Raw genomic sequence first — 26,190 nt, forward strand, 5'->3', positions numbered from 1 at the left:
CATCTGGACTACTGTGCTCAGATATGGACTCCCAGATTCTGTGGAAGAAGTTGTGGAGAGAATCCAGAGGTGAGTCACGAAGAATTCTTGAATGTATCTGCAATAAATGCATATGATCTATATAATTTTGGACTACCTACCTAAGAGTCCTAAAATGAGGAGACAGGACTTTATAAAGAAATTATCTGTGGAACTGACCGGGCCATTTCAAAACAAGTGTTTAGATATTCTGCAAGAATTAAGGGACATCTGGAAAACGCTCCACAACCAGAACTAAACACTTCTGCATATTCCTGGCACCACTGTGTAATAATTTCCAAGATTGAAGGATCGTAAAATAAGATCAAAGTGTGAAAAATGTCTGAGCTTTTGTTGCAATGAGCATTCTTCAGAAAGATGCAATAATTGTGCAGAAAATTCAGACTGAATAAAAATGTTAGTAATTAACATAAAAATAAAGCAATATTCATTTTACTCACCATAATCAACCTTATAATAAATAAAAACATTTCATGAGAAATATTACCATCATATTCCTCACATCTACCCTCAACAGGTGTACAGGATATGGTAGAACACAAAAAATTTACATAATTACTAACTTCCTATCTAAAATTTTCCTCCAAATCAATCTGTTACCTGTCAAGACTCCAACATTGTCAGATCTTATATTTCTATTTTCTAAGGCACTTTTTACCATATCAATCCACATATATCTTGTTCTTCCTCTGTGTCTTTTTCCTGGCAACCTGGCAGAGAACACTTGGTTTTGCTAATCTTTCCTCTCCCATTATGAAATAAGAGAGAAATTAGTCAGAACACTAAATTAGCTGTATACAAGACAGTGGTCAAACCAGTTTTAACTTATGGATCTGAGAGCTGGGTCAGAAGTAAAACACTTGACCAAAGACTAGAGATCGCAGATATGAGAGTCCTGAGAAAGATTAGAGGCATGAACAGAGATGGCATCAATTGCAATATCATATTAAAAATGAGGGTATTAGGAAAGAACTTAACATTGTTTGCATCTAGGAATGTGTTAGCAGAGCTAATCTCAGGTAGTATAGTCACTTAAACAGAATGGGAGAGGAAAGATTAGCAAAACCAAGTGTTCTCTGCCAGGTTGCCAGGAAAAAGACACAGAGAAGAACAAGATATATGTGGATTGATATGGTAAAAAGTGCCTTAGAAAATAGAAATATAAGATCTGACAATGTTGGAGTCTTGACAGGTAACAGATTGATTTGGAGGAAAATTTTAGATAGGAAGTTACTCTGTCACTTGTCAAGACTCCAATATTATCAGATCATATAGTTTTATCGTCTAAGGCAATTTGTAACGTATCAATCCACCTATATCTTGGTCTTCCTCTGGGTCGTTTTCCTGCCAACCTGGCAGAGAACACTTGTTTTGCTAATCTTACCTCACCCATTCTGTTTAAGTGACCTTACCACCTGAGATTAGCTCTGCTAATGCATTCCTGGATGCCGACAATGTCAAGTTCTTTCCTAATATCCTCATTTTTAATATGATATTGCCATTGATGCCATCTGTTCACGCCTCTAATCTTTCTGAGAACTCTCATATCTGCAGTCTATAGTCTTTGGTCAAGTGTTTTACTTCTGATACAGCTCTCAGATCCATAAGTTAAAACTGGTTTGAACACTGTCTTGTATACAGCTAATTTAGTGTTTCGACTAATTTCTCTCTTATTCCATATGAATTTATTCAATTGACTTCTTACTATACCAGCTTTATTGATTCTGTTGTCTACTTCGATATTTAATTTACCATCTTCACTAAAAATCGTGCCTAAGTAGGTGAAATGTTTTACTTATTCCACAGGTTCTCCGTTCACAATGCAGTTGACACTTTCAACGATTCTGCCCATTTTCATTATCTATGTCTTTTTATGGCTGACCTTCATACCATATCTATTACAACAGTAATTCAGTTTAGTCAAGGAATGTTGCAGACTTGTAGCGGATTTATTGATAAGTATAACATCATCCTCATAAAGCAAACAGATGACATTAACATCTCCAATTTTGATATCATGTTTAATACCACTTTCCTTCATAATGTGATCCATATAGATAATGAATAACAAAGGGGATAATGTACATCCTTGTCTCACACCAGATTTAACATTAAACCATCTTCTGTACTTCCTTCAATTCTAACTGCTGACTTACAACTCAAATAAAGACTAAGTATTGCTTGATATAATGCCCCATTAACACCATATAACTGTAACGTATTGAATAGCTTCTCTCTTGGCACCTTATCATATGCCTTTTCCAGATCTACAAAACTCAAATAGAGATCTTTGTTATATTCTCCACCATGATTTCTCCACTATTTGTCATAAAGTGAAGATCTGATCCTGACAGCCTCTATTTGGCCTGAATCCAGCTTGGATTCAGGCCAAATAGATTCATGTCAAATTCTTCGCCAAGCTTTTCTTCTCAATCATTTCTCAAGTATACTTGCATATATTGAAAGTTTATTTTTCACTTGGTTAGAGTATAATAAATTTAGTTTAATCCTTTATCCAAGTGTGAGCAAACAAAGTTTGCGCCTGAAAGTATCTTCAGGACTAGGGCAAGGTGATACAACACCAGGGCAACTCGTTGCAAAGGTGTAGCAAGCTACCAACACTCCTGTCTCAGTATCTCCTTTAATGCAAAACACATCTCCTTGCGGATATGTCTCATGTTATGCATTAAGGGAAGGGACACTACCCAGACTAGTTTCGACCTTTATTGAGGTCTCTTCAGTGGGAGCCAGGCCCAAGCTGAGATACTAGGCAGAAGCATTCGTAGGTCATCTCTACCTATAGGAGTTGCCAAATGGTGTGCCACCCTTTTTTAATAAATTACTCTGGATTTAGAGAAAGATGTTGAAAGTTTATTTTTCACTTGGTTAGAGTATAATAAATTTAGTTTAATCCTTTATCCAAGTGTGAGCAAACAAAGTTTGCGCCTGAAAGGATTAAGGATTTTTGGATAAAGGATTAAACTAAATTTATCATACTCTAACCAAGTGAAAAATAAACTTTCAACATCTTTCTCTAAATCCAGAGTAATTTATTAAAAAAGGGTGGCACACCATTTGGCAACTCCTATAGGTAGAGATGACCTACGAATGCTTCTGCCTAGTATCTCAGCTTGGGCCTGGCTCCCACTGAAGAGACCTCAATAAAGGTCGAAACTAGTCTGGGTAGTGGCCCTTCCCTTAATGCATAACATGAGACATATCCGCAAGGAGATGTGTTTTGCATTAAAGGAGATACTGAGACAGGAGTGTTGGTAGCTTGCTACACCTTTGCAACGAGTTGCCCTGGTGTTGTATCATCTTGCCCTAGTCCTGAAGATACTTTCAGGCGCAAACTTTGTTTGCTCACACTTGGATAAAGGATTAAACTAAATTTATTATACTTGCATATATCTTACCAGGAACGTTCAGTAGGGAAATAACTCTGTAATACTCACATTCAGTTTTATTTCCCTTTTTATATATGGGTACTATGAGAGCTCTACTCCAATCATCGGGAATTCGTCTCTCTATCCAGGCCTTCTGAACTATGTATTACAACCACTGCAAGACTTTTATACAAACATACTTCAGCATTTCTGGTCGAATATCATCTACTCCTGCTGCCTTTCCACATTTCAAGCCTTTGATGGCTTTTTCTACTTTAAGTATGGATATGTATTCCTAACTGTATGCCTGTTGAGTGTTTTTTTACCAATGTGCTATCACTGCTTGTTTCATCTAGCAATTTCTCGAATTACTCCATACTTCAAGGATATCTTTTTCTTCCATTCTCATGTCACCTTTATCATCACTAACTCCTTTTACAGTACTCTTTCTCCATTTCTAAGCTTCAACAACCTCCAAAATATTTTGCCACCTTCTTGATATTTATTTTCTATGTTCTTGCCAAAGTCCTCCCACGACTTTTGTTTAGCTAGTTTTACACAGTGTTTAGCTTTCTTACATTTGTTTCTGTATTCTGTAAGAGTAAAAGCTGACTTATTTGCCAGGAACTTTTGATATGCTTTCTTCTTTTCCTTCACTTCCCTTTAACTTCCTGTGTCCACCATGGAGTTCTGATTTTTCTATCCTTGCAGACAACTTCACCAAATGCCTCTCTAGCCGAATCAATCAGGGATTTCTTCAAGGCTTGCCACTGAATCTCCAAGGTTTGATTTCTGTTCTCAAACTCTTTCATTTTTTCTTCAATAATCATTGTGTATTTTAGTCTACAGTTCACATCTGAGAGCTGCTCAACTTTTATTCGCTTTAAAACTTTCTTACATGTTATTCAATATGAAATTCAATTTTATCCTGATCAAGACTAAATAGTGATCGCTTCCGATTTCAAATCCTCTGTACACTCTGGTGTCCTGCACCATGGAGAAAACATCACTATCAACAATAACATAGTCAATGAGACTTTTCTTATTCCTTGCGTCTTCTCTCCATGTGAATTTATGCACATTTTTATGTTGGAACATGGTGTTAGTAATAACCAGTCCATGTCCTGAGCAGAAATCCAACAGGTATTTGCCAGTATTATTAGCTTTGCTCTTTTCTCCAAATTTTTCCAAAATATTGTTGTATGTCTGGCAATCATTTCCTACTATGCTATTCAGATCCCTAACAAGGACCAACTTTTCCTTTTTCATTGTCAGTTGCTTTTTCTAAAGCATCAAAAAATTCCCCCACTTCTACCTTAGTAGAATCTTCTGTGGGACCATAGCCACAATAAGTCTCATTGTCCAGTTCCGAATTCTCATATTGGCTCACATTACTCTACTTGAGACTGCCTGCCATTCAAGAAGATTATCCTCGTATTTTGTGTTGAATACTATGGCTACTCCTTTTCCTTGATTGTCATTGCCTTAATAAAACGTTTTGTATTTATTGCTCTGAAAGATCTCACCAGTTTTTGTCTTTTTTGTTTCAGTCACCCCTAGTATGTCGATCTGGTACTTATCTAATTCCTCAGATAGCTCCATTCAAGCTTCTTATGCTGAATAGTACCGATCTTTAACTCGGTGATATTAAGTTGGGGTGTGTTTTCAGATTTGTTCCAGTAACTGATTTTTCGCTGTACGCCCTGGTTACTTGCCGAAAACAACAGGGGCCTTGTTTAACCGGGCAACGCCCCGGTTAAACCAGCAATAAGAATACAATTTGGTCGGCTTAATCCCAAATTGCCAGCCCATTCTCATTCATTCAGTATCCAGGTAGATACCCAACAGGGTGCACCACAAGAAGGTGAGGATTGGACATTAGGTCAGAAGCCCTGGTCGGTTCTCCACATTTCTTTAAAGGCTATGTGGAGGTCTCCTCTCAGTTATACAGCTTTGACCCTTAAGCACCCCATTTTTTTAAAAAAATTTTCATTGTCTTTATCTTGTTATTGTTGACCTTCATACCTTATCTATTACAACAATTATTCAATTTAGTCAGGGAATCTACTTGTAGCCAATTTATTTATCAGTATAACATCATCCGCATAAAGCAACAGACTGGCATTAACATCTCCAATTTTGATATCGGGTTTAATGCCACTTTCCTTCATAATGTGACCCATATAGATAATGAATAACAGAGTGGACAATGTACATCCTTGTCTGACATAGGGTTCCCATTCGTCCCGTTTTTATAAAAATGTACTAAGTTAATTCCAAAAGTCCCGCTTTTTTAAGTATCCTTCAGAGAAAAATGAATTTTATCTTTTTTAGTACCAATTTCTATTACAATGCTGATAATAATAAATTTTATTTATTCATTATTTATAATAATAATCATTAGTATTATAAACAATATAACTAACTAATAATAACTAATGGTGATGTTCTTTTTTCCCATGCTTCTGATATAATAGTATCTTACTTAATCAATACTTCGTGTGTTATAATTTTTATCGTTTTCTACCCCTATAATGCCGAAATGCAAGTGCAGTATTAATGATAATATTAGAAGAGAATTTCCTTTCATTAAAGGTGTAGATGAAAATGTGGAATGCACTTTATGTAACTGTAAATTTTGCATTTCGCATGGTGGTCAGTCAGACGTAGTCAACCACGTGAAAACGAAAAAACATAAAGCTGCTGTTCGAAGTAAGGCTTCCAACTGCAGTATAAGTAATTTTTTAATTGTGAAAACCAAAAGTGAAAGGGAAAAAGAATTATCATTGGCAGCGCAGGAAGCAACCTTTGCATATCACACAGTGGCGCATAACCACAGCTTTAACTCCATGGACTGCACAACAACCATCGTGAAAAAATTTTTCGACGATAAATTCAGGTATTCGCAAACAAAGTGCAAGGCAATAATAACCAATGTTATTGCGTCATTAGCGACAAAGCGGATTGAGGAAGTGCTAAAAGAAGTTCATTTTATATCAGTACTAATCGATTCATCAAACCACTATGACAAAATTAGGGCTTCTGGTCATTAGATACTATCATCCAGAAAAGGTGTGGATGTGTTGGAGTTAGTTAATTTAGGTGGTGAAACTTCAGAACTTTTATTTTCTTATGTGTTGGAAGTGTTACAGAAGTTAGATCTCCTAAAAAAGGTTATTGCTATATTAGCAGATAATACAAACTTTGGTGGAAAGAAAAGAAAGGGAAAGAATAATCTGTACTTCAAAATGCAAGAAAACACTGTGAACAATTTAACTGGAATTGGTTGCCTTGCACATGTGATACATAATGCTGTGCAGACTGCTTCAGATCACTTACCTATCAATCTTCAGTTGATAATTAACAAGATTTACCAACATTTCTACATATATTGTGTACGAGTTGAGGAACTTAAATCATTTTGTGAATTCACAAACACAGAGATAAAACAGTTTTGGGCAGCAAGACAAGATGGCCCTCTCTCTTTTGTCTGCAATCCAGAGGGTTATTGACATGTTTCCTTCATTGAAGTCATATTTTCTTTCTATTAACAAATCTCCTATCAGTCTCAAAAATTTCTTTGAAAATCCACTTTCAATTACACTCCTACATTTCCTTGCCAGCCAGTTAAAAACCTTTTATGATATCATTAAATGTATTAAAAAGCAAGATATAACAGTAATTGAAGTGAAGGATGAAACAAACTGGTGGAAAGGTTAAATTGTAGGAAGGCAGAAAAGTTTCTTACAATACTGTGAGAAAACAGTTGCAAGAATTAGAAAAAGGACACATAACAGTTGAAAAGTTTCCAAGTCACAGGAAAGTTCAATTTTGAATTTTGCTGTGACTTAGAAGAACATACACGAAAGCTACATATTCATGCAGACAGTGTCATCAGGTTTTACTGTGAATGAAGAGGACTTATTTGATCAGTTTGTATGTGTGAAAAAATATTGTGAAAGCAAATCTGAAGTGAACAGAAGGATCAAAGTGTCAGTGATAAATGGTGTGAAATGTTTGCTCATTTTACAAAGCAGGGTATAAATTCTGGGAGTATTAAATGCCTAGTTAGTTTTCATTTAACGCTGCCAGGAACTAATGCAGATGTTGAATGTGTTTTTTTCATTAATAAATGCACTCTGGAGAGATGAAAAAAACAGACTTAAAATTGAGACAGTAAATGCTTTAATCATTGTCAAGACATATTTTAAGAATTTCTCTTGCACTGAGTTCTATGATCAAATATCAAAAGAAAAAAAAATTCTTGAACAGGTCCATAAATCTGATAAATATTTTTCTAATTAAATATGTTTGTGATAGTTTTATTTTTGGTTTTCTTAATTTTAACATGTCCCGTTTTTTTTACAAAATGTCCGGGGTTTTTTTAAGTAAAAATTTCAGAATGTCCCAGATTTTAGTAAAACATTATGGGACCCCCTAGTCTCACACCAGGTTTAACATTAAACCATCTTCTGTACTTCCTTCAATTCTAACTGCCGCCTTTCAACTCAAATAAAGACCAAAATCACCTTGTCGTATGCCTTTTCCAGATCTACAAAACATAAATACAGATCTTTGTTATGTTCCCATGATTTCTCGGCTATTTATTGTAAAGTGAAAATCTGATCCTGACAGTTTCTATTTGGCCTGAATCTAGCTTATTCTTCACCAAACTTCTCTTCCACAATCCTTCTCAACCGTTTCTGAAGTATACTGGCATAAATCTTGCCAGGAACACTCAGTAGAGAAATACCTCTCTAATTCTCACATTCTGTTTTATTTTCCTATTTATATATGGGTACTACGAGAGAGATCTACTCTGATCATCTGGAATTCGTCCCACTGTCCAGGACTTCTGAACTATGCAGTGCAGTCACTGTAAGACTTTTATATCTCCATACTTGAGCATTTCTGGTCGAATATCATCTACTCCAGGCTGCCTTTCTACATTTCAGGTTTTTTCTATTTCAAGTATGGATATGTATTCCTGATTGCATGCCTTATTAGTGTTTTTTAATACTGTGCTGTCACTGATTGTTTCATTTAGCAATTTCTCCATACTTCAAGGATAATTTTTTCTCCAGTTTTCATGTCACCTTTAATCGTCTCTAATTCCTTTTACAGCACTCTTTCCTCCATTTCTGAGCTTCTTCAACAACCTCCAGAATACCTTGCCACTTCCAGGGAGTCCTCATCATTGGAGGGCACACACACTACTCTACTTTGCTAAATACATCTAATCATCTTCACTACTACTTAATTCTTCCACTATGACACTACTACCATCAATGGTATTTATCGCCCATCACCAACAACAGTAATTTTTGTCTGTAAATTGCATGTGTTCTGAAGGCCGATTTGTCTGTACGTGGGATGAAAAACCAGAGTTTCTGGGAGAATAAACCCTGCTACTACCGTATGAGATCGGCTAACTCACCTTCAACTGAAAATGCCCATATAAGGATTCCCCTCGTCACGACGAGGATGAACCCAGGTCTTTTCCAATCAAAGGGCGCAATGTTCCACTGTTCTTCCAATTGCGCTACGGCAACTAATTATGTAACAAAAAAAAAGTGCGACTAATTAAGGGTTAAGAAGGGACATCACATGATTGTCAAGCATTCACTGAATGATACAACCTCATCCATTTATGTTTGTACTATCTCACAGAGTGCCCATTAAAGTTACCTATGAGAAGTAAGGGTTGAAGCAGTTGCAATATATGATTATCAATTTCGATCTCATTTAACTCATAACTGAGTGGTAAATATATAGAATAAGAAATCTCTATAATAAGAAAATCTATAATATATACATAAAATCTTTAATAAGATATCTCACAGATCGACAAATTGCTACTGTTTCCAGTGCAGTATATTAAGCTGGACATGGTGGAAAGAAGTATGATTGCCCACTAGGATGGTTACACTTCCACATCTCCTATTCTGTTATTATGAACAACAGTGAAATTCCTTAAGACCCCGGATTTGGTTTCCCACAGGCAGAAACAGAAAGGCTTGTGTTTCTACAGCAGGGTCTTGATATCACTGATATTCGTATGAAACTCACCATAAAAATGTTCCCATTGTTTTATCTTCATAGACTTGTCCAATTTCTAAAAGTTTAAGGGCTTAGCTTTGTCATGTTTATATTTGTCTACTGAATTTGGGAGGCCAGTGTTCATCTCTTCCTCTAAAAAACTGTTCAATACATCATCTGATATTTCAGGATCATTTGATAGGATTAAGTTACTTTCAATGGATACCGAGGGTTCTATTTTTTCTTTGGAGATGTCAGGTGGTGACATCCTTGCCATAATTTATTTAGCAAATGGGATCTCATTGAATGACTAATTTTGAGTTGTCTTAGCAGTGAGATTGTAGTTCATATGACTGATGCACTTCAAGAGAAGCACTCATAATCAAAAAGTTCAGGTATGGTAAAATTATCAAATGGTGGAATAGATATATGAGTTTAAGATGCTGTTGATATTTTCTTAATTGCCACCTTCTCAGTATAAGAAGATTTTAGGACGTATGTAGTGATGGGGGCTAACTTTCTTTTCATCCTGATATGATATATTTTGTTCTGTATTTCTTTTTCATTCTTCCATTTCTGATATGAACAAGAGTAAGCTGGATGATTTCCATAATAGTTGACACATTTAGCTTTCTTTGCAGGCCAAGATTTGTTATCATGCTCTTTACTACCATACAGGACACAAGGTGAGAGCCATGATAGGCAGTTTGGACATGTCCATATTTCTTACATTTAAAGAATCTCAATGGATTAGGGATGTACAGCCTAACAGGACAGCTCAAATATTCTGCTTTTACAGATGTTGGAGGCTTAGGCATGTCAAAAGTAAGGATGATATTTCTGGTTTAAACCAAGTGACCATCCCTATGTATAAGAAGGCACCTCTTCCTGATGTTCAGAGCTTCCAGATCAAAGATTAAAAATCAGAGCTTAAATGATCCCAGTTTCTTGACTGTATTGGGAGATCCAGTCAGTGCTTGGTTAGGACTTTGTTAGGGACCCTGAAATAACTGATAAAGGATTCATGCTCAAAAGATTTTTTTTTGTTTGGCACCAGAGCTCACCAATCACCAGTCACACATGGATGCCCACTGACTGTTTCTCAGGAGGTGGAATGCCAAGGCTACCTTGGACACTATACCAACACAACAACAACAAGCCTTGGACACTGCCTCATGGGGGGGGGGGGGGAAGAGTTACTACAACACTGCATGATCCTGGCCAGACCATCCAGGACTACATGTCTTGCAGAAGCAATGCAAGACTACCAGGATCCCCTCCCCTTTCTGGATGTTCATAAGTCATACTGCACAGCAAATATGACAACAGGATGTTGAATCCTAGTGATGATGTTCTGGCAGTCAGGATAGTGAAAAAGACTCAGTATAAGTATACAAGAAAAACAGCAAAGAAAAAACAGGAAGAATGAAAAGAACCCAATACCATCGCTATAGGCTAAGTAGACTTCAGATGTAAGTATGCAAAAAAAAAAAAAGTCAGACATATAACTTATGTCTATAACACAAATGATAAGAGCATTTGCATATAGACATAAAGAACAATGTGGGTTAACTTTTCCCCCCCCCCTCTCTTGGTGAATGTGTTGTTACCTAAGATCATTGAAGTGAAAAGTGAAATTTTCATTTTTAGTGAAAATTGACTCTCAGTATCAAATATAGTAACTGGAATTGAGTGTAAACGGTATAATATTTTCTGGAGGGACAGAAGAGAAGAAAGAAAAGAGGGAAGGAGAGTTATTGCTAATGATATTCAGATGATGTGCCCAATTAAGGTAGAAACTACGAAAGCAATAACAATGAATAATAATGTTAACAGTCAGTTAAAATTTGTTTTTAATACTTTCTTAGTGCTGTCAATACTCCATTAAACCCCAACATGATGTCCGCCCAGTACTTAAGCCTTAACACACGAGTAATAATGTTCTATGCAGCAGTGAGCTTATCTGGTGTGAAGTGGAGGCTAACAGGATGAAATATATGACACAGTGGTGCTATAGATCTGGCAGTTCAGTTGATAGGAAGAATGAAATGCATTGACAAATTATCCCAATAGGAACTAAATGAGTAATCATTATGAGAGATTTAATATCCAAATATTGTGCGAGTAGCAGAGAAAACTCAAAAGAATGAAAAAAAAATTTACTGCATTGTGAGCAATATTTCTCAAGTAGTATAAGCAACATGTGAAAGAAAGAAGGAACTTGAGCTTAAAATGTGTTAGATTTCTTCATTACATCATAAGGATCTGAGTTAAGAATGCAACTGTCTTATCACTGGCTAGTAGCAGTGATCATGCCATACTGATCTGGGAAGTAGCTAAGTATATGAATGTTCTAATATGGATGTTATTAGAAGCTGAATTACAAAGCTAGAAATTATAACAAACTCAGGAGAATACTATGTTAAGTCACTGAGTGGGAAGAATATTATTGGCAGGACATGGAAAACAGTGAAAGGCACTCAAAGTTTTAACAACTACGAGGACTTTTTATCAAATATATAACTAATTAGAACAGGATTAAACTTGTAATTTTTTTAAAAACTAATGTTTTGCTATCTATATGTATATCTATATCTGTATGTTTTGCTGTCTTTTGGCTGACAGCATCTTCAGGAAGATTTACAACGAACACACAAAAGATCTAAATGCCTCAAACAGCCATTATTTTACAAATTGAAGGATAGCGAACAGTCAATCAATCGCATGTATCATTAGGTACGTCACTTCTTTATTGCAGAGCTATTCCAAAATGACTACTCAAAGAAGTTATTAAAAGAATTATTATATTTTGACAAACCATTCTGTGCAAGTCCAGACCTGGATGGAAATCTTTTCCATTCCAAGTTTGAAGAACACACAGTGCAGAAGTGCAATGGATGTGGAACCTTGTTAAGCAAGACATCCATAAGAAAGTGATGTGGCAGGAACTTTGTGAGAATAATGATATGAAATATCATTATTCTCATAAAGGCCGGCCTAGTTGGCTGAGTAGTTAGAGTACCCACTCTCCAGCCAAAGGCTGCAGGTTCGAATCCCGCCGTGGGCATGGATGTTTATGATTGTCTGTAGAAATACCAGTGGTAGTGGTGGTCGGAGGTAGATGGCACTGGTCTAGTTGCTGTCAGTTGGTGATTGAATGGTGGAGACGGATTTGTAGAGCAGGTATCCTTCCTCGATGAGTCCTTGGACTCCCTGGAGGTGTCAAATAATAATAATAATAAATATATAAACAGCAGGATGGAAAAATTACGAATATTGTGTGAAAAGCAAAGTCCAAGTATGTAAAGAAACTGGTCATGCTATTAAAAGGTACCCAAAAGAATTTTATCATTATGCTGCAAGTAACAAAAGGAATAAAAGTGAAATATAATGTTACTGAATGTAGAGAGTACTTGTGTCTGAAGAAGATGTGCAATTTTTTAAATAATATATGTTCATTTTACTAAGATTTATTAACCTGGTATATGTAACATAGAGCACAGTGCTACCACTCCACAGGGTAGAATAAATTACAAAGAGGTTCTAGAGCTGTTGCATAACATAGATAAAAATTTGGCAATAAGGACACAATGTGCCAAAGGAATACTTGGCTGAACTGGTTAGACCCTTGATTTGGTTGTATAATTTGAATCTTAGCTCAGGAAAGATCCCATAGGAATGGAAAGAATGTGTGATAGTCCTGTTTTTTAAGGGTGGTGGAAAAACTGATAAGTCTAACTACCATCACATCAAGAAAGTTGGTAAAAACTTACATAGATAAGCTTATCTTAGCAAAGAAATAGCATGGGTTTACTAAAGTAAAGTCATGTCTCAGTTGGATAAAGGGAATGGATGGATTATGGTATTGTTAACTTGTTAAGGCATTTGATAGAATTTGATATATAAAAGGCTGTTGTATAAAAAGAGGAAATAGGATTGGATTATAGACTTGAATAACAGGATGGCTGATGGATAGCTATTAGAAACCAATATGTGGTGGTGTGAGTACACCAGTTTTAAAATAACTAGTGGTGTTCCCTAAGGATCGGTCCTTAGACCACTGTTATTCAATCCGTACATTGATAGGGAATTATATGATAGTAGATGTTCAATTACATGCAGCACTTACAGAATGATCGGACAAATGATAATGGTTGTTAATTCAATATTAGTAAGTAAATTTATGCACTCACTTTGGCACATTGAGGTATCCAATAGCATATTTTACTGATTTATATATATGTTCATATTGGAGAGAGAGAGAGAATTGCAGCCTTATATAGCTCACAAATAGGGTGACCAACTTTTGAACATGAAAATAAGGGAGATTGGGTCACGACAAATTTTAGCGAAATTTGTTGTGATCCAATAATGGCATTATACTGTTTCACCGTCACTATCCATCATGAAAATATCCTATGGCACTCTATGTTCAAGGATACTGAAAACACTTTGAGAATAAATGCAGACACAATGGCTGGTAAGAACGCAAGATAGGAAACAGACAAACAAAATCTGGAAGTGTATATCGAAAATCGCTACCAACGATTTGATTATTCCGAATGGGTATCGATTATTAAAATGGTGCAAAAGGTTACAAGATCAATGGACCCATATAACATCTTTGCCAGAACACCCATGTATATTTGTTGGTCAGAACAGAATTGTATCGATTAGAATTTTCCAAACTATCAATGGCACAATGAGGTATCAAATTGTATTTGGCGGTTATAATATACATTGAAAAATTAATGACAATGATTGATTATGAAAAATATGGGAGTATTTGAAGATCAATACGGGAGATGGGCGAGTAGCTAGATCAAAATAAATACTAAGGGTATAGCGAAAAGAACTTATATACTCTGCTATATGAGTTGTCAAAAAGGTGCAGCCATAAATTATTTAAAATAAAGAGCCAATAGGCTTCATTTTGGCGATGTAAACATTATTTAAATTAAGGGGATATTAAATCCCACATTGTTTTAAAACCGAATAAGAAACTCAAAGATTGGAAATCAAAGAGTTTCATGCCAAATATAGTAACTATAAAGTATCGGCGACTACTAGCATAAGCTAAAGCACGTAGTACAAACTAGGGCAACTTATTCGGTTTTAAAACAATGTGGGATTTAATATACCCTTAATTTAAATAATATTTTGAATATTTAAAAAATATCAAATGTGTTCTGTTTTACTTTTAAAATATTGATTTTTTAATTTTGGGTTCAAAAAAGTAGGGTTTGTCTTATACATGGAAAAATGCGATATATATATATATGTGTGTGTGTGTGTGTGTGTGTGTGTGTGTGTGTTGCATGGTAAGAGAAATGGAAAAAGAAAACTGGACTTGTTAATGTTAAGCTGCCAATTGGTGAAGTGGTGTTATGCCTGAGAATGAAAGACATCTACCACAGTGAACAGTACCATAGTAACCTTGGCCTTTCCTCAGAAAGATATGCAGATACTATACCTTGACCCCTGTCTGTGTTAGTACACTCCTGGCTAATTTCCTCTAGAACAATGGTTTAATGCTTATTTGCTGGAGGAAAGGGAGGGATGAAAAGCTCATCTAAAACTACTACTACAAGTAGTCATAGACATGCCTCTCCTAAATAGCAACTAGATGAGTGAATGAAGATGTCTGCATACAGTCCTTAAAATCATCAATTTAGACTTCTAAGGGTTAGCCCAGGTGGTAGTAATGATGATGCTTTGGTTGAAAAGACCTACATTTGAACCCATCTCTAGGATGTGGGAAACATTTGTAAGTATTTTCAAATGAAAATAAATGCTAATCTCATACAAGAGGTGACAGGGTTTTTCCTTCTCAAATGTTTTTTTATCCCACAATACAGACAGAGAACAAATGTAATTGATAGATACAGCAAATTTTGCAGACAAGGCTAACTTTCCTTACTGCAATACTAATTAAATTAATATGAAACTAAGACTTGATCCATGAATATCCATGTTGTGCACTGAAAAATGGTAGATTTTTAAGTGAGCAGCATTCAGGGACTTCGAATTCTCAAATCCCACTACATGGAAATAATATGCAAGTCGAAGAATGGCATAGCATTTCATTAATGAGAATCAGTGACTATATTTTATTTTAAAAAAAGAGGCCTAAGTCATTCAAAAAAGTTGTCTCACACACCCACAAAAAAAAAAAAAAAAACAGATGCAACTAAAGCCATATGTAAAGGTATTATATCTGAATGTATTTACTGATAATTTTTTTCTGTTTTGCAGGAAAACTCTTCTGAGATTGAATAACTCGGCTTCAACTGATAAGATAATATTCCTCATGTCCTACACAGGCATTCAAAAACATCAAGTCTTTACAACTAAAAGACACATCAGCTCTCTAATGCTCATTAGAAGCATACAGGACTACATATCTCACTATACAGAGAGCACTGAATTAATAGAACTTTTGTGAACTGGTTGCTGATCACCAACCCGTGGTCAAAAACTTTAATGATCGGTAATAGAACAATGGCACTCATATCATTTAAAACTTACTCTATAGAGGAGCGGAAAGTCATTTTCTGTAGAAATAAGGTTGTTACATTTTCATCTAACAGAAAAATCTGTAATTGACCTTCATGAATATTTCTAAACAGGACCATAATGTCATAAATGTGATATGCAGTAGTGAAAGTATATAGCATAAAAAACTTCTTGATGAATAAGATTAGTCTGCTAGTTTTGTCATTGGTGCGATGAATGGTATAGCATACTGTGAGATACTAGATGATATGATGGCACAACCTTAGTGATGCACTTGTATGGCAAACCACCTTACACATTTCAACAAGAAAATGTACAAATCAAGATGTGCAAGGATTTAGTCTGAATACTGGCCAGAGTCTAAATCTTAACCTGACTGAGCATTTGTGGGACAAGCTAGTAACCATTGTAAGCAATACTCAAGGACGGTGTTGTCGTGTAAAGGACAGCAGAGTAAACCTACCAAACAATGTTATATAGTGATGGAGAGTATGTCACAGCTGCAGGCTAATATTCATATGCTTATTTGCATATGAACATAAAATATACTTGTCATATCCGCACGTGCACTGAGGGCACAGCGGTCTGACATAAGTTTACAGGCCAAAGTTAACCCTGTGAGAATGGCCATCTCCTCAGCAGAGTGCCAGCAGCATTGAATGAACGATCGGAACTCCTTCCAACTACTAACCGTACTCAGACGTGCTTAACCTTTTTTGCATGAGCCATTAGTGGCAGACTCAACCAATCGACTAACCTCTGCTGGCGTACAAAATATAACATATACTAAACCCTACAGTATGGAGTGAATGAATACTACATCACTCTTAAATTAATTCTGGAAATCCAATAAGGAATAGCTGTCTGGTGGTATTGCATGCACACCAAAAAGGGAAGTTCCAGGATTTGCTATAAGTTTCTGTGTCATCCATGAATAAAAACATTGCTAAAACATTTTGTAGAGCAGTAATTGCTATTATCCAGAATGACAAAAATTCACATCCCTCAGGGAGATGGGGGAAGCTCTGCTGAAAAAAAAGATCACCATTCATTTGTTGTTCCGAATTGACCAACAAATGGAACAACAATAACAGCACTATTGTTGGAGAGGAATGTAGCAACATATACCAATCCACAAAATCTTGTTCATTTTGCAAACCATAATTTTGATGGTATGATATTTGATGCAACTTTGTGCACAAAGTTTGCTATGAAGAGCAGAATGCTTAGTACTGATTAATGTCTGTGTTTATTTCATTTCATGCTATCCTCCTATTGCATGACTTGCAAAAACATTTTTAAGCATGTATTTAATGATCATTCAAAATGTTCATTAGAAATTCAACCCATCTCAAGGTAGTGATGACCCTTTACCAAAAATATAAATATAAAAAAGTATGCGCATTCAAATAGCAATACACACATTCTTAGAACTTTTCAGTGCTTAACATATTTTTTTTAGAAATTGTTCAGAATTTGATTATAAAGGAGACTATTTACTTATTTCAAAACTCATATCATAAAATTAAAAATGTATGTATAAATACCAAGATATTTACTAGCAAAAAGCAATAAATAGCAAAAAAGTATATACAGCTGAGCTATTTTATTAAGTTTTTTTTTAAATATTGCAACATGAAATAATGTAATAGCATAATTCAAGTAAACTACCTTCACACTCATCTGTTGCTACAGAAGTTAAGGAAGAATATCCAATCATTCTGTCAGCACACTGTGTCTCAAGCAAATGCTGGTTCTCAGCAGCAGAACCACCTAAATTCAACTGAAGCTCTGATATAGCCATTCGGCAAGGTTGTTGCAGTGGAAGACTCAATTCCTGAGGCATTAATACAGCAGGCTTACAAGGAAAAGATACTGAATTACTAAGAGCAGAAGAAATAACCGAAGGCTCTGAATTTCCAGGGGTAACAGTAATCACAGAGTGGCTAGTAGGTGAAATATGTGATGTAACAAAAGTGGGCACAGATGCAGATGATTGTGGAAATAGTTGCACATGAGATGACATATTCTGAATTGATGGTGATAATGAACAAGGATTAATATCAGCATGTGAAAATAATTGTTCTGAAATGGATGCCTGTGGTATCTGCTGTAGTTCATCTTGTGAAGATACCGAAAATTGATCCCCAGAATCATTAGGAATTTTATTTTCTGAGTCTAACTGAAATGTTCCTGCATCAGTATTAGGGAATGCATAATCAGTTTCTGATGGCACATTACATGTTGAATTTGTTATATGGGTAACAGAAAAGGGCTCATTTGAAATGGGTATTTGAGAAGATACAGTAGTTAGAAGAGAAGACTGGGAAACAGTCTGTGCAGGGGTATTAAGAAGGGAAGAGGGAGGTCCAGAAACAGGAGTTCCAGCTGGTGATGGAGTGGTTGAAGGATGTACATGAGACAAAACTTGAGGTTGAGGATGAGCTGAGGTTGTGATTGTCTGAGCTGGTACAGCTTGAGAAAATATAGCTTGCAGACCTTGTTCAATGTTATTTTTCATGCTTAAAGAAGTACTGCTGTTACTATGCAACTTTTGCAATTCCAGTTTCAAGTCTTCCAAATTGGTAGCCACAGTTAGTTTACGTGGAACTTGTAGTTCAGGTTGAGATAATGTTGCTTTACTGGCTGAACAAGTAATTACAGGAGGAGTTGTTGACTGTGAAGAGCAGGTACTAGTTGCTAGAACAGATTGTGAGGTTAATGCAGGTGCTGATAATTTTGCTTGCCTTCTTGGGGATGGAGGTGAATGAGTTTCGGACTGTGTTCCACTTTGTTCTTGAACTTCACTTGGCAGTGAGGTAAGTGAAGAAGAATTATGCTATTTGGGAAAAAGAAAAACAAATTAAAAATTAACTTCTTTTCTTCCAAAAGCATTTAAAATATCATAACCAATAACCAAAGTATAATAACTATTTGCTACATATAAACTAGCATTCCAAACACAAGACGGTGTTTAGTTTATATTACTTGCATTGCATAGACAGAAAGGGAAGAACATATGAAGGTTATCAACATTAGATGTGAGTACCTGTAGTTTCAGGAAATACTTAAGGTGTTTCAGAGAATCTGTAGACTAGAGGTGGGGGGGGGGGCATGATTGAGTGGCAGCTAGTTGCTGCATCTCAAGCTCAGAGGCAAATAGACCATTACTGGCCAACTGGCATTAGCAATGGTAACAAATGGGTGAATGGAAAATAGTAAAAATGTCTGTAGTATAACACAGTGGAAATAGTCATTAATCAACTTAGAAGTTTTGTAGGAAATCAAGAATTTTTAAGAGATTTCTTAGCCTGCACCAACTGTGAGACAATCTATAGTAAAGCATACAATTTATTGAGTATATAAAAGCGATGCTTGCAGTAAAAGAATAAACCTAGGTTCACTGATGATAAGGAGTGGCATTTATCATAATCTCATTTTGTCTTGAACTCCCATTATTATTAAAAGTGTTGTGTGTGAGGCACAAAATAGAAATGAATTTTATTAGTAGCGAAGTTAATAAGGTTATTAGATCTCCAACTGAAGAATGATTTGGAGATTGAGTATTTATGGATGTAGTAGATATTCTAGCATTTCACTCATTTATGTACAAGGTTTTTTAATGGAAAAAAAAAGAAGAGGGTAATATACTGTTTTCAGGAAACTGTGGTGGATTTGCAGTCAACTGGTGAAGGTCACTAGATTTGTAAAAAATGGAAAATGACACATTCTATTCAATGTGTAAAGCTGATAGAATATCGCATATTTTCATTTTTTATTTAAAAAAAAAGCCCATTCTATCAGATATGATAGATGCAAATACATGTGAAAACTAATATTAGGTGTTCGTTTTCACATGTATTCACAGGCATTTATGGATTCATGCTTAAAGAACCTAATTAAATTCCATAATCAAGAGCAACCACTTCAAGCATCTTTGAAAAAATCCCACTGAACAATTTCAACTTTTCAATAGAATTCAAGGGGGGGGGGGGCATTTATTATAGGATGCACAGAGGGTTATTTGGTTTATGAATTTCAGGAAAAGATTAAAAAGACTGTCTAAAAACTAACTAACTAACCTCTTTTGCTAACCTTAATTATTCAAAAAACCCAAACCTTGTAGTACTCCCCCCCCATCCCCCACCCACATATATACAGTTTATCTAAAATTTATAAACCCCCATAACCTCTCTCGTCTTATAATAGATGCTATGTGGTCTCCCTCCTTTAAACTAGATACCTAAATCTTTTTAACTAAATCAGCAAGCTAAAGCAGTTAGCTAAATCTTTAACCACCTCCCCACTTTACTGGCCATACTTCATCTTATATAAAAAAATTCTACCTATTGCAAATCTTAAATCAAAATTTAGTTTTAAGTAAGACTATTATCATAATTAGTTCTGACATCACTTCTTTATTCATGAATATCCCCTTCCCCATATGACATCGCTGATCTCTTTTGTTATTCATGCTGGTTACTTCACATGTTAGAGGCTTAATAGAGTAAAGCAGCACTAAGAAATGATTACAATAATATTTAATAATCATCAATTTCCTGATATGTATTCCCCAAGGGGTGTTCAGGTTACTATGACAGCACTACATGATTAAGTTTACATTATTACTAATCTCTTATCAACAATTTTCCTCCAAATCACTATCACTTGTGAGCACTCCAATATTGTCATATCTAACATTTCATGCTTCTAAGGCACTTTGACCAAATCAATCCACCTAGACCTTGGTCTTCTTCTGGGTCTCTTTCCTGCCATCTTGGCATCAAACACTTCTTTTGCTAACCTTTTGTCACCCATTCTATTTAAGTGGTCATACCACCTTAGATTAGCTCTGCTGACACATTCTTGAATGCTAATAATGTCATGTTCCTTCCTAATATCTTCATTTTTAATATGATTCTACCATTGATGCCATCAGTTCACTCCCCTAATAGTAATAGTTAATCAAGGTGATGTGGAGAACTTGCAGGATAATTTAAATAGGCTGAAAGTATGGGCAAAAGATAATGGGTGTCAGCGTAATGTCGAGAAATGTAAAGGTATGCACTTTGGGATAAATAGATTACAAGCCATTTATCACATTGATGGAATTGTACTCCAAGAAATAGATGAAGCTAGAGATTTAGGAGTGGTGGTAGGCAGAGGATTAAAGTTTAGAGGACATATTGCTAAGGTAGAACATAAGATTACTTAGATAGTGAAGAACACATTAACAAGTAGAAATAAGGAAGTTGTAATTCCTCTTTATAAGGCCTTGATACACTCACATCTGGATTACTGTGCTCAAGTCTGGTCCCCCTAGGTTTCTTGGGGATGAGGAAGCGGTGGAGAGGATTGAGAGGCGAGTGACCAAGATGGTGAATGGCCTATGGAATGTGCTGTGCCCTATGAAAATAGACTGAAGGTGTGTGGATTGCAGAAGTTGGTTGATAAGAGAAAAAGAGACTATATGGTAAAAACATTTAAGTTGCTTAAAGGATTTTATAGGATAGATACAGGGGAAATGTTTCAGTATTTGCCTAGAGGGACCAGAACAAGGGATCATCCCTGTAATTTGAATAAAGGTGTGGTCAGTAGGGTTGTAAGGACTAGATTTTTTTGCTTGGAGAGTGGTGAATAAGTAGAATGGGTTGCCAATCAGTTGTGAGTGATTTTTCTGTTAATGGGTTCAAGGAGAGGTATGATTACAGTGACCATTCATTCTTTATTTAAGAGGACAGTCCTTTATTTCACTGCTCTGTCCTTTAGATTATTATTTTTTTTTTTTTTCTAAAATGGCCATTTCGTCCTTTATTTTGTGAATAGAAATAGTAAACTAAATATTGGCTTGCAGCACACAGCCCATAGAAACATGAAACTGTCATTTCACCAGCACTGGCTAGCAGTGCGGCATATATGGCTGTGTTGTTGATGTGGGTATGTACATGTTATAAATTTATATCACCAGTGAAAAGATCGAAGAATGACGAGTCCTGCCAACATAGATGGGTTGAAATTTTTAAATATTTCAAGATAAACACTTATCTTTTAAAAACATTTTAAAAATAGTTGAATTTTGTTTTTGTCTCCCTGGATCTAATGTTCCCACTGATGAGTATTTTCATTAGTGAACAATATGTGGACCATTGAAAAAAAAAAAACAATTAAAAATCAAAACATTGAAAGCATGCATTTATACCAAAATGTAACTTTGATATGAATTGTATACAGTTTTATGAATTTTTAAAACACAAATATTTGTTAAAAAAAGTTCATTCTTGTGAAAAGTATCAAAATTAAATTTTTTTTAAAGTAATAATATGATTGTTTAAAATGCAATGTATATGCTTACATTTTATAATAAATGTTATAAAGCTTTTTAAGTTTTAGTGAAACAAATAAACGCAGCCTGTTTTTTTTTTATTTTTTTTTTTTTATTATGAAACAATTTCTGATTTGTCCTTTATTTTCTCCAAAAAAATATGGTCACTGTAGGTGTGATAGATTGTGCAGATAGATTGGGTCTCCCGTGATGAATCTTCGGACTCCATGGAGGTGCACGCATAATAATAATCATAATAATTCGTCTGTGATAATAATAATTCATCCTGATAATAATAATTATCAGGGAGTACAATAGAGACTTGTAAGACACACAAAGGTAACAAAAACATTAGTGAAACACATGGAAGAAAAACTAGAATCCTAATTAGGTGGGGCACTCTCTGTGAGCAGCCTAGGATGTAAACTTGGGTTTTGAAATATTAGTGTTTCCCATATTTTGGGAAGTTTAATGCAACCATATCTATTCAAATTATGGCTGATTTCTGAGTAGCAGTTCTAAAAACAGCTTTGTCTTCTAAATTGATTGTGATGGAATATGGTAGTCTTTCCAATTGATTCTATGAGCCATATCCAAAGCATGGTTTGCAAGGCCTGATTGACCATAGTCATGACTGCAAATGTATTTTTTTTGTTTTTCCATGAGGATGTTGGCTGATCTTCCTGTCTGGTCATAGCAGGCTAACTTCAGGAACTAAGAGAGGAGGGATTTGGTCTTTAATGGAGCAGATAAAGGTAGCTAGTTTCAATGGGCCTGAAGGCTATTTAGAAGTTGTTTTTCTTTAAGATTCTGGCTATTTTTTCTTAAGTGCCTTGAACATAGAGATGATGATACCATTACTAAAATCTTTCTAAAGAGAAGGTCGAGGATTGGGGGAAGAATCGAATTTTTTTTTGATGCTGTGGGAAATATAGCCATTAGATAAGGTGTGGTGTATATGATTAAGTTGGACTGTGTGTGCGTGCGAGAGAGAGAGAGGGGTGGGGGATTCATTGGAACAAAGGTTATGGGCTTTATTAGTTAGTGTTTTAATAATACCATATTGTTGAGTGTGGAGAGGTGATGGGAAATGTGGATGTATCTACCTATATGAGTTGGTTCCCTGTATACCGAAAAGGACAAGTTACCATTAGGCAGGTATGTGATCAAGGTGCCCAGAAAGAATATACCATTATTAATTTCTTTTTCCATAGTAAACTGGATTCTAGGGACTACTGAAGTAAGATAGGTAAGAGTCTAAAGAGTCTTGGTCATGAGGGTAAATAAGGAACACATCACCACATATCTTATCCAGATAGGTTTGAGAGAAGGCTGAATCAAGAGCTTGTTTTTTTTTTCAGAATATTTCATTAAAAAAAATGGCAAGGGGATGAAAGGGGATAACCCACAGAGGTATCCCACTATCTCTTTATAAATTTTGTGCTTCCAAGAGAAATATCCAGAATGGATAGCAAAGGAAATGAGATTTGTGATATATAAGGTGAAAAACTTTTTCATATAAAAGTGAAAAGGTGTCATTTAAATATTAAATTCTCAAATGAAATTTTTAAATGGGTAAGTTTTTTATGTTGGGTGTGGTATGAACAGCCTTTTAATAAGGAAGGAAAGATCTCACACTGCAAAATGAAAACCATCTACTTCCTAAAATGTATTCAGAAATGTGGATAGCAGAGATGATGTCCAATACCAGGAAATGAAGATGATGGATTGCAAGCCAACCATGTTGGCAGTCAATGTTTCCTACACATCCTCAAGGAATGTATAGGATACCACTATGATCGTATGACATAATTAGGCTTACATTATCATTAGCTTATTATCAAAAACTTTCTTCTGCATTAATTAGTTGTTTACTAGATCTGGTGAAATCTTATATTCACTAAAGGAAAAAGATCTCTAAGTCTTTCTTTTTTTTTTTCTCTGCATCCTAGCATCAAATATCTGTTTTAATCGACTTTTTCATTAATTCAGGATACTTTAGATGCCAGAAAAAAACTGTATAAAGAGATAGTGGGAACAGCTATGGGGTCTCCCCTTTCCCCAACTCTAGCTAATTACTTTATAGAACATTTCAAACAACATATTACAGAAGTTTTTTTTCATCTAAACTATTGGTTTGATACAGATAATTGATGTATTTGCTGTATGGAACTCATTCTTGTCCGATCTTTATGAATTTCTTGAAAAAAAATAATTCAATAAACCAAAGAATCAAATTTACCCTGAAATTAGAAGATAACAATTATCTTCCTTTTTCTGGATGTTCTCATTCTACGTCAACCAAATGGTAGTCTACGGTTGTTCTCAGTGTATAGAAAACGAACTCATATTGGTAAATATATTGATTCTAATTCACATCATCACCCTTGTCAGAAATATGGTGTAATCAAATCTTTAGTCGATAGAACTCATAAAATATGTTCTACAGATTCTCTTCTAAACAAACAACTGTTTATTATCAAAACTACCTTTATCACTAATGGTTATAATGCAAAAACTATCAAAAAAAAAAAAACAAAAAAAATTTAAAACAATAATTATGGCCATCATCTGAACCTGCCTCAAGAAGAAATTACCAGGATTTGTATTATGTATGCCAAAGAATTTTCAGAAAAAATAGCAAGATTACATTGACAAATTAACTTACGAGTTACCTTCCGCCCAGTTTGGGAACTTAATACCTTCCTTATCGCACATAAAGACAAATATCCTCCTTTCTTATCCTGGAGTTTACAGAATCCCCTGCACTTGTGGCTTATGTTATTATGGACAAATTGGACAGTCTGTACAAATTCATCTCGAAGAACATCAGGAATTCATTTCATTTAAAGAACCCAACAAATCTATTTTAGCAAGCCATGCATTATCTACAAAACACAGGATTCGGTGGAACAAAACCCAAAATGTTACACAAAAGTTATTTTCTTCTGGAAAGACTTTACAAAAAAAAGCCATGAAGCACACATTCATAACCCAATTTTGGGAAGTTATACTGACTAATACTCACCATTTATGTGTTCCTTAATTTGTAATTAATTTATGTGTTCATATTTAACAATAATTTAACTATATTTTATTGTAATTTATTTTGAATATCTATTAATGCACATGGAGCTATTCTCCTGTAGCTGATAGTGCAAATAATATCACATGCTTTCGATTGAATTGTTTTTCTAAGGCTATGAAACTGTTAGATCCTGAATGGAGGATTTTCTAAGAAGTTGTTCATTCAGAATCTAACATGAAAATTCTAACTAATTTAAGATAATACCTGCACACCAGCAGAAAGTAATAAGACCTTGTTTGTTGTATATGAGAATGTGCATTAATATGTGTAATGTATTAGAAATATTTGTAGTCAAAACGGAAAACTAAACTAGAGAATTATGCCAAATTAGTGATTATATGTAAAGGAAATATTGGCTTAAATTTGTGTCCTATTAAGCTATCTAAAATAATGTAAATCGCCAGACAGTAATGAGTAACAGTGCAAAGGTTGCGTCTGAAACGCACGTATCGGTCATAACGCCGGAGGCTACAGCGTACGCGGAAAATAACGTAAGTGCGCTTTCCTCGAAGACAGCACCTAACAGCAATAGGGAGATTAAGGATCATCTTAAGGGCATTAAAACTAAGGGTCGTGCGAAAAAAAATCATACAGCAAAAAGAGCGCACTAGAACACAGAATATAAGGCAATGCGCACCATATTGCAAGGCTTTTTGTTCCGGATTTCATCTCGAGGATTCTTGACCGGTGGTCGAAGAAAGGACGAGCCAGGGTTCTATGATGTCGGACAGTGGGCCGTTTTCCTGATTATGCTCAACAAGATTCCACGTGGAGCTGTAAACGAATCATCAGCCTATGAA

General features: G+C 35.3%; 1 protein-coding gene across 1 annotated transcript in view; it reads right to left on the reverse strand.

Annotated features, from left to right (window-relative positions):
• The window catches only part of LOC150110121 (uncharacterized), a 443,476-nt gene that overhangs the window by 109,606 nt on the left and 307,680 nt on the right, over positions 1–26,190 (reverse strand). The window contains 1 exon segment of the mRNA XM_090397974.1: positions 17,652–18,819. Coding sequence (XP_090254100.1) covers positions 17,652–18,819 — 1,168 coding nt within the window.

The sequence above is a fragment of the Typopeltis vanoorti genome, chromosome 1 (assembly GCF_054136105.1).
Source record: "Typopeltis vanoorti isolate ZY-2024b chromosome 1, IOZ_Tvanoo_1.0, whole genome shotgun sequence".
Lineage (NCBI taxonomy): Eukaryota > Metazoa > Arthropoda > Arachnida > Uropygi > Thelyphonidae > Typopeltis > Typopeltis vanoorti.